The sequence below is a fragment of the Cynara cardunculus genome, assembly GCF_001531365.2.
Source record: "Cynara cardunculus var. scolymus isolate 2C chromosome LG 5, CcrdV1, whole genome shotgun sequence".
In the NCBI taxonomy this organism is placed as follows: domain Eukaryota; kingdom Viridiplantae; phylum Streptophyta; class Magnoliopsida; order Asterales; family Asteraceae; genus Cynara; species Cynara cardunculus.
Genome location: NC_037532.1, coordinates 22,987,405 through 22,997,624, shown reverse-complemented (window position 1 = coordinate 22,997,624; position 10,220 = coordinate 22,987,405). Strand labels below are relative to the sequence as shown.

General features: G+C 36.8%; 1 protein-coding gene across 1 annotated transcript; it reads right to left on the bottom strand.

Moving 5' to 3' along the window:
- Positions 1-8,840: 8,840 nt before the first annotated feature.
- Positions 8,841-9,614, bottom strand: LOC112512897 (ribosomal L1 domain-containing protein CG13096-like). Its single transcript, XM_025119025.1, has 2 exons — positions 9,425-9,614; positions 8,841-9,334 (listed from the first exon to the last, which is right to left on the bottom strand). Exons 1-2 carry the CDS (start codon positions 9,612-9,614, stop codon positions 8,841-8,843), a joined length of 684 nt encoding a protein of 227 aa, XP_024974793.1.
- Positions 9,615-10,220: the final 606 nt, after the last annotated feature.

Sequence of the window (10,220 nt, the reverse complement as noted above, 5' to 3'; positions counted from 1 at the left end):
TTTGTTAATTTTAGGGCTGTTTAGAAGAGGGTTAGTATTAGTATAGGGCAATTTGTTTTAGGGCTGTTAGTATTAGTATAGAAGCTGTGAAAGGCCTAAGATTGATGCTTATGTTTTTCTCTTTTATCAGTTTGTCCATGTTGCTTAATCGTTTCACTTTCTTGGCAATTTCACAACACGAACCATGAAGGACCATTTTTGTTACACGGGTTTTTGTTTATGTCCCCCAATTGCATCATTTTTGTTATATTTAAGGGACATTTTTTGTTTGATTGACTAGGTTTCAAAACCCTTCAAATAGTTTATTTTGGTTTTTATTTACACATATAAGGGGCATTTTTTTGACTTTTCGCCGTGGGCATCCAAAATCTCAGGGCCGGCCCTGTTTATTGTCTTTAAGAATTTCAAGGATGACTCTATGGTCACACCTCATGGTGAAGTCTAGGACATGGTTATTTGGTTGAATCTTTAGGTATTCACTATGGAGGATCAATTCATCATCAGGGTTTGTGGCATTTACAGACAGTACAGATCATCTGACTAAGGGTATTGGATTATCCTCATCAGACACGTTTGCATCATGTTGAGCCATCTGAAATGAAAACATATTAGCAAAAACCCTTAAAAACATTTTAGAAAACAATTTTGAAAACTTTCAAAAAATTATAAGAGTTGAACTTATCGTATATCAAAGGAGTAGTTGCCGCATAACAAAGAAAACACAAGTTATTGCATGAATGAGATGTGGTAACATTGAATGACAGAGAGATGCGAGAACTTTGAACCGATGAACACAAGACAGATGTGATAAGTTTGAAGATAATGACAAACTTGAAATCCATACACACGAAAACAGGAAAGGAGTAATCTATGGCACTTGAAAACAGGAAAGGAGTAATCTATGGCACTCGAAAATAGGAAAAGAGTAATCTATGGCACTCGAGTAAACATAAAGGGATATAAAATCGAGTCCAAAGAAATACTATGAAACCTTAGCTGTCAAAACCGTAAGAGTCATAATGGAATATGAATAGTCAAGTTGAACCCTTGATCATATTACATTCAAACACACGTAAAAAGAGATTAAGAATAAGAATCTTAAGTAATAAGATGAAATCGAAACTGGATTGAAGCAAATAGAAGTCCTTAATCAATTAAAAATTGCTCAAAAAGTTAGAAGTAGGGTTTATCACACGCAAGAGTCTTTTATCGTGCTCAGAAAGGTTTGAACCGTGTAAATAGAATTGTTCAAGCCAATAAGGTATTTGTACCTTGATTTGAAAAAGATACGTGACTTACTGAGATTGGTCAACAAAGAGGTTTGACCAAAAAAATTCAACTTGTCGCATGAAAAAGACACAACAAGTTTGAATTAGGTAAGTTTATTGCATCACATAGACATGATAAACATTGTTCACCAACTTTGTCGCAACACAAAGATGCGCAATATTAACCCAACACCACTCTTCCATGCAACCCATGAGACTGCTAGGCAAATCATCGGACAACAACATTTTGGTTATTTTCTGTCTAGCAGGGTTCAGTAACAGCTTAAATACCTCCTTAAAAGATATATCTGATGCTAAAATCTCGAGCCACCATTTGTGCACCCAAGCCCACAACTCCTTTGCCAAATATCATTCAAACATTAGGTGGCTCTTCACCTCTTCGATAACGTTGTAAACTGAACAGAGGGTAGAGGGAACTCCAACTCGCCTACTTGTCAAGTTGTTGCGGTACCCAGCCAGGCACGCCAAAATAGAAGGTTGACTTTCCCCTTCATTTCCCCAGGATTGGTAGGTCTTGGGTTGTACTTGAACAAGAAGACTATTATCTATCATCTTTATCAGCCCAACAACTGAAAAAATCACACAAGCCACGATTCCATCTCCAAAAATTTGTTGTTAAATGCAATTAATTGGGCTTTTCAATTGACAAACAAATTCTAGAATGCAAATCCAACTCCGAAAAACGGTTAAAACAATCACTAATGTAAACCCAACTTCCTGAACGAATTGGTGCACCTTGAGAATGGGCTGGTGACAAATGGAAAATTTGTAGACAAATGATCCAAGTATTAATTCCTAAGGTTATCCAAGAGGCTTCTAACCAAATGGTCCAAGTATTCGTACATAAGGTCATCCAAGAGGCTCCTTGTAAGCACTTGGTGGGAAAATCATAAATTTCATTACAACTGTCTTATACACAAACATATTGGAGCCTTCTCACGAGATCATCAAGCACCAGTTTCCCTTGTTTTGCTATTTTTAGTGTTTCAAAGATAGCATAGGCAGTTGTTGATAGCCAAGCCTTGGCTCCATTGAGGACTAAGTGCAAAATGTTTTGTTTTCTACAGTGCTGCTAAAGGGATCTATGATATTGTCGATGGTGGTGAGTGTTGATGTCGTGTTATTAAGATGTAAAACACTGGCGAGGGAGATGATCGAAATGGCTAGTGAGAAGGAAGAGTTTATGTTTACCATTTTCATTTGCAAAACTACATGATATCTATGAAAGCCACTTTTATGAAGTGACGATAGGTGTAAATAATCCATCAATCAACTATCTTTAAATATATTGCATGACATCATATTTCTTGTGCAATAAGTAAAATCTTTACATTTCTTATTTTCTTTAGGAGATCTAATTAAAATACTTGATCCATGTTACCACTAATGGTCATATTTTTATTTTTAAATACTAATTTATGTCTCATCCCTCAAATGAAATTATCTATTTGTTTGTGTCATAAGTTTCTATCTAGTGAGATTCTTGTTTATAAAGTTTCTGAATATCTTAGTATTAATATTTGTTTTTGGATATGTGATCTGATATTGAATATTTTTTTTACCATATGCATTAACTGAAAATTATTACTTTTACACACATTAAAAAAATGACTTTGTACGCACAAAAATCAACCACAAAAATTTCTATTGATAATTATCGATGGATCACCGAGAAATTACCAATATTTCAAGTAGAATCGATGTTTTTCAATAAAATACCAACTATTACCCATAAAATACTTGGGTATAGGGGTGTTCATGGGTTGAGTTGATCGGGTTTTAAACAACTCAACCCAATGCTTGCGGTTTGAAAAATCTTAACCTAACCCAACCTGAACCAAAGTGCAACCCAACCCAACCCAACCCGTACGGGTTAATCGGGTTGATACTTTGATACATTAAAATATTATTCTAACCTAGAATATGTTATTTCTCTACTCATAATCTTTTTTCATCATCAACCATTTGATACAACTTATTCATACTTCTTGCGTATATCACATTCAGTTAATTTTCCCAATTTACATATATATGTTCATAATTACTGAACATGTATACGAATGTGTTATATAAAGATATGAATAGATTGAAAATATGTGTATATGAAGAGTATACATGATAGTGTAATTGTCTAATATACATATTAAAAGAAATTCAACAATCATATTAAATCCAATAAATAAAGGGATATCGGGTTCATCGGGTTGGGTTGAGTTCGAATAATAGTAACCCAATATCAACCCAATACCTACGGTTTGACAATTTTACCACTCGATTAGACATCGGGTTGCTTCAGGTTGAGTTATTTCATGTTGGGTTGGGTTGGGTAGATCGAGTTGATCGGGTTAGTCGGGTTTTTTTAGCACCCCTACTTGGGTAATCTGTCACTGATTTAAATTACCCACCAACAATTTACCTACCAAATTTTATGACAGTTTTTCTAAAGAAACATCCATAGATAAAAGTCTTTCATTTAGTATTGGAAATAACTAAAACTAATATATATTTCTATGTTTAAATGCTCTTAAAATAGATCACGTGCAACACCAAATGTGGCTGATCGAGGAAGTTGATTGAGTTGAGAGGGTCATTTAATTATGATCAGTGGTTCTTAGCAGTGATATATGTTTAGAGATGTATTCTGACAACAATAATGCTGTAACATAAGTCTAGCAACCTATCTCTCAACTAATCCTTTAAACATATCACATCACCTAACTTAGGAGACTGTCGAGATATATCATGTTATAATATAATATGCGGAAACTGATCACTAACAATATTATTGATCCACTAACAAAGCCTTTCACAAAATAGAATCGTGACTTTCATTTTAGATACATGGGTTAAAAGAATTGGAATCTGAAAGAAATTGGAACGGAATGTTATCAATTTTGATCCAAGTGTTTGGTTAGCAGGAAATGGAATGTAATATGTCAAATGAGTTTGAATCTATCTGTTTGGTCTATAAAGGAATTGGAATGTAAAACAGAAAATGAAAAATGACAAAAATACCCTTTCTTTGATATATTTTTTAAAAATTATTTTAAGTATAATTAATAATAAAATATATAAATTACCATCGATTTTTTTTAATTTTAGTAATTGAATTAATAATGAAATAAAAATTAAAATTTGTTTTGACCAGTCCTTTCTTCCTTATCCCTTTCCTCACCCATTTTCTTGACCTAGACACCGTCCCTTCATATCTTTTTCCTTCTTCTTCCCATCGCATCACCAATGGCCACCATACACCACCTTTCCTCCTTGCCAATCGAAAAAGAAGAACACGACCATAATCAATTGAAGAGAGAGAACCTAGAATCGATTGAAAAACAAACCGAGACTTGAAAATCGAGAAACAAATCGAGAGACGTAAACTCGTGCAAAGGCTTTTACTTGGTGGTGGCAATGATGAGGAGAACAGAAGAGAGCAAGATCGAAGAAGAAGTTGGGCTTTGCAGATCGAACTATAGACTTTTTATAGATCGAGAGATGACTTTTTAGACGTAATTAAGAAATCGGTGAACCAGTAGAAACCAAGAGAATATCTATTGATGAAGCAGTACGTCAGAAATTTCCAGTTAGTGTTTTATCTTTCAATGAGGGTATTTTTATCATTTTAAAATATTGGGTGGAATTGGTTTCAGTTCCATCACTTTTAAGAAGGAATGATTAAATTCACATTTCAGGGAATCTTTGGATTTCAATTCCATTTCATGATTAACCAAACGTTGGAATGGAAGTTGGTCAACGGAATTGACCATTCCTATTCCATTGGATTCCGTTGAAATCCAGCAAACCAAACGCACCCTTAGATGTAGGAACTCGTTTGATTGATAAAAAGCTCACATATGAGAAGGATGTCCATCGAGCAATTAAGGTTGGGCATGCCGACTTTAGTAAATTTCAAGGGCACGACCTCTGATAAGAGTACTTGGAATAGGAGGACCAGGTAGCATATTAGGTATGGAGGTACTATAGCTTAGGTAGTTGTGCAAAAAGGGGTTGAACTTGTTGAAGGGTGAAGAGGATCAACAACTTAGGAAAGAGATGTGTTTTTGCTTGAAGTTTTTCATATGCTTTCAATGTACCCAATCATACTTTTTCTTCATATTTCTCTTGTGTTGTGTTCATCATATATGTTAGTCTTCATGCTCTCTACCTATCTCTCACACTTTTGCATAATTCATGGGTCTTCATGGAAATCTACTCTTTTGGGATATAGTTTAGATATACATCTGTTGATCCTCACTCTCAGTGATTTGATGATAATCCATTTTCACTTATACGTTGTATTTATGTTTCTGTCTTTTCAGTTCCAGCGATCTTCACTAAGTCTGTTCAGTAATTGCTGAAGAACTTGTATTGTAAATCAATCAGAGACAACGATACTTCAAGAAGACAACACTCACACCAAAAAACCTTCAGCAAATGTCGAAGACTGAAATTGAAGATTAGAGACCGGCGAGTACGTGATTTGAAGCGGTACTCAGTGATTACAAGCCTGTCTACAAATGTGTGAAGACTGCTCAAGCCTCAGCGAATGCTGAAGAGACCTTCAGGTCATTCCAGCATTCAACGATCAAAGGAAGCTTGCTTAGCACGACTGTTGTTGTCTTGTCCTTATACACACAAAGGACAAACCTATACCCTTATAAAAGTTGGTACAGTACGGAGCCGACTAGTCGACTCTATTGTCCACCAACTTTAGGTAAGGATGTTTGCTCACGAATAGTGCTTTTTGTACTATTCACTGTAGCAAAGGAAAAGCCTTCCTCTTAAGGCTTGACACGCACTCTAACCCTATCATATTCCATTAAATAAACATTTAATGCACTGGGTATAAATAGAAGTGTTTCTTCTCCATGCAGAGTGCGCGCAACTCACTCTCTAAACCTAATTCTTACTTCAAGCATTTTCTAGCTTAAGTAAAGGATCTTCTCTTTACATCATTTCTTTTCTTATTTGATAAGAACTCGTGTGTAACCAAAGATTGTTTAGATAGATTTTTATTACCTTATTTTTCCGCAAACAATCTTGTAAAATCTATATTGATCTTCTTTATCAATATATATTTTAAATTTGAAAAATATTGTGTTGTATTCGTCCCCCCCCCCCCCCCCGTCTACAAACTGTTTTACTATTCTTGTAGAGCCTCAAGGGACCAACAACATCCATATCACTCTCCAAATCCTACTTAGAGAGGAATTCTAATTTTCTTGTATCACATCATACATGAGTGGAGAGAGCACTCAATTATTTATACCCATTGCATTAAATGCAATTCAGAATAGACAAAACACGCATCAAGATTTTAGAGGAAAGTTTGTCCTTTGCTATAGTGAATAGTACTTTTGTCTATTCATGAGCAGACATCTTTTCATAGAGTAGGTGGGCACTAGAGTCGATTAATCAGCTCCGTGTTGTACTATACTCTTGAGAGGGTATGGGTTTGTCCTTTGTGTGTGGAAGGACAAAACAATAAAAATCGTGCATGGCAAGCTTAATTTGATCGCTTAATGTTGGAATAATTCTAGAGGTCTCTTCATCATTCACTGAGGCTTGTGTAACCTTCACACATATGTTGACCAGGTTGTAATCACTAAATACCGCTTCAGATCACGAACACACTAGTCACTAATCTTCAGTTTCGGTTTTTGACTTTTGCTGAAGGTTCTTGGGTGTGAGTTTTGTCTTCTTGAAGTATAACTGTCGTTGTCGGATTACAATACATGTTTCAACGATCACTAAACAAACTTAGTGATGATCGTTGGACCTAAATAGACAGAAACATAATACTTCGATGGGTAAAAGGGATTATCATCAAATCAATGAGAGAGGGGATCAACAATCTCCCCCTATTTGATGAGAACAAAGCAACATAAAGAAAATTGCTATAAGGTATAATAGTAAGGAAAAGTTACACGTAAAGTACATGTCTCTTTTAACTATTTTGAGGTCTTTTTCAGTGATACATTATTTTACTATATAAGTTTTCTTAAGTTACAAGTTTAAGAAAAGGTACAAGAAGGAAAACTGAAACTGAAAGCATGTTCACTGACTGAAGATTGTCAGTGAATGTAAGAGCATACTGGAACTCATAGACATGTGTCCCTATTACTCTTTTCAGGGATATTTTTTAATGATACTGGTGAAATATTTATATTATTCAAAAGGAGGAATACAAGTGTTCCAACAGTACATCCTAGACTTATTACATATAAGTTGCACACTGAATGAAAAGACATAGAAAAATAAGATTACAAGATAGAAAATTTTAACTAATCTAAGTCGCTGAAGTCAATGTAACCAGGTACTTCTTCTCCACGCATCCTTCAACGTAGAAATCCTCTTCTGATCTTGCAGTCTATCATCTCACCATAAAGGTCATTGTCCAACCAATATCTTAGATAATCTAGATGTTACGATGCTCAAATACTCTTTGAAAGCTGTGTTCGCCATCATAGTCAATGAATATAAATCCAAACTCAGGCTTTAGGTGCACAAAGTTGGGTGTGTAAGGACCCTTCACTGGCAAGACAGGTTCAACATAGAGATATCTGGCTTTTTCAAATCCTTTTGGACTTCCTCCAGAGAGAACTTTGTTTCATGTTCGTTCCCTAGAGTTGGTCCATCATTAGGATTAGAAGGTTTTCTTCTTCCACCTTGCTTCAATGTTGGCTTTGTAGGTACAACAACAAATTTGGACATCTTGATTAGCTTGCTGAGGATATCTTCAATTATTGGTTTGTGCCTTGACTTTAAGTGCTGAATGGCCTGGTAGATTTCCAGCCATTCGCTGTAGCCATATTGTCCAAGGTAGGAAGGATACTCGACGACATCGTCAAGGTTGTCTCTGATGATGAGCATGGAGATAATCATTCCACCTTACGACCACTGATTGTGACAGTAGAGATACGACGGGGACTAATTCTTTTATTTAGACAATCTTCAGTCCATCTCTTGTATCGGTCTTTTAGTTTCATTGCTTTTTGACGTTCAGATTCTGCAATTGAGAGCAATTTAGGTTAGGCCTTGACAGGGTTCACCATCTTTTTAGACTTTTTCTTCGGAAGAACTTGAGAGGAAAGAGACTTGGCCAACTTGAGGATGTCCTCAGTCTGTTATCATCGTATTTGGAGTTCTTCCTCAGCCTTGAGTACTTCAAGTCTTTCAGCTTCAGTAAGGAAGTCGAACTTACCACAACTAGAGGTAGGAAGAGTAATTTTTACTCTAGTTTGGTCAATGACTCCTTAAGCTGAGTCATCTGTAGGTCGCTAGGAACACTAGAAGTTGAGTTTTCAGGTACCCACTCAACTAGACGACCATAGGTGGTAGAAGGAATAGTAGATGATATTTGAGAGAGAGAAGTGATGACAGCAAACCTGGAAGGTCCAATATATCCTTGAGGATTGGTAGGCTTGAAGAGAACTTTCAAGTTTCCTTCTTCAGCAACACCTTTGTGTTTAGAGGAAGTGTTCTGGTTCTTTTCAGATGTTTCTTTCTCCTTCTCTCCTTGGAATGAAGATTCCCTGAGACAGACTCCTTTTAGAGCGGTAGCTGGTTTGGTGTGGTATTGAATAGTGAATTCGTCGTCATCGTCGTTTCATCATCATCATCAACATCAAGATCTTTTTCAGCATCAGGAAAGGAAGGAGAATCATCATCATCTTCATCATCATCATCATCATTTTCTTCATCCTTATCACCAGCATTAGTTGTAGAGGTGACAGGATGATCTTCGTCTTGAGCATCAGCTCTGACGACATCATCATTTTCCTCAGCTTCAGCAGCAGCTTCAGCTTCACGAGAAGTGACAACATCTACAACTTTAGAAGCAGCTTCATTTGCTTCAGCTCTTACATCTTGAGCATCATCATCAGCTGGTGTTATAGCGACATCAGCAGCTAAGTCTTTCTCCCCCTCTTTGTCATCAACATAACGAGAGATGAGATCATCAAGACTTTTAACAATTATATCCAATCGCTGTTCTAGCTCGGCCAGAGACTGAGTTTGAAGAAGATCAAGTTCGAGCACTTGATCTAGCGATAGACGATCATTAATTGTGAAGAAGGGTGCACGAACTGGCGCTAGACGTTGAAGAAGATCCACTATTTGCTACATCAGCTTACCATGCCTGGTAAGCTGAGTCTGTGCTTTATCGGCTTTGTCGTTGAGAGTAGAGATGGCCTCAGCATTGGTGCGGACATCGGCTTGCATCGTAGATAGTAATTCCTTCACATCATTGACTTCAACTTTGACAACTGAGAGGTTAGAAGAAAGGTCATCCTGGAAAAGCATGTCCTTATGGACTTGGTTCATTTTTTATCAAGACAGTCTCTACAGCTGGGAGAATCAGCTTGACATCGTCAACCATGTTGTATTCATCTTCCATGGCTGTCGATTCTTCATTGAAAGGACCTAAAAAAGAAGAAGTTTGAGCATAAGATAGCTCGAGGTTAGAAGAAATGAAGGGGTAGGTTGGTAGAGTACCTGAGGAGTCATCAACACCATCTAAAGGATTGATGTTGGTTCTCTCCTGGTTTCCTTCGAAAGGATAGACTTCCGTTGACTAAGGTATCTTGAGAGAAGCGACCTCAGGTCCTGTGGTGATTGCTTCATCATCAGTGAGAACAATCACTGATGAATCACCAACATGTGTTGAGACCAAAGAAGGGGGAGAAGAGAAGATGGCTGAGAGTGGTGGAAGTGGGTGTTCAGTAGTGGCTATGTTGATATTCACACCATTAGTGATTTGGGTCACTGAGGCGCTTGGGAGAGGAGCCAGGTGTATGACAGTGATTGGAGAAATAACTGAAGAGCTAGGAGGGGTTATAACAGAAGTTGCCTTGGGGGTAAGGCTTGTTTCAATGACTGAAACCTTTTGAGAGGTAACAGCCAGGGATGTGGGTATCCCCTTTTTGGCTT

Coding starts and splice junctions, on each gene's coding strand:
- LOC112512897 (XM_025119025.1), bottom strand. CDS start 9,614: ATGAACCAAGTCCATAAGGACATGCTTTTCCAGGATGACCTTTCTTCT. Junction 9,335..9,424: donor GACTCAGCTTACCAGGCATG/GTAAGCTGATGT, acceptor GTCTATCGCTAG/ATCAAGTGCTCGAACTTGAT.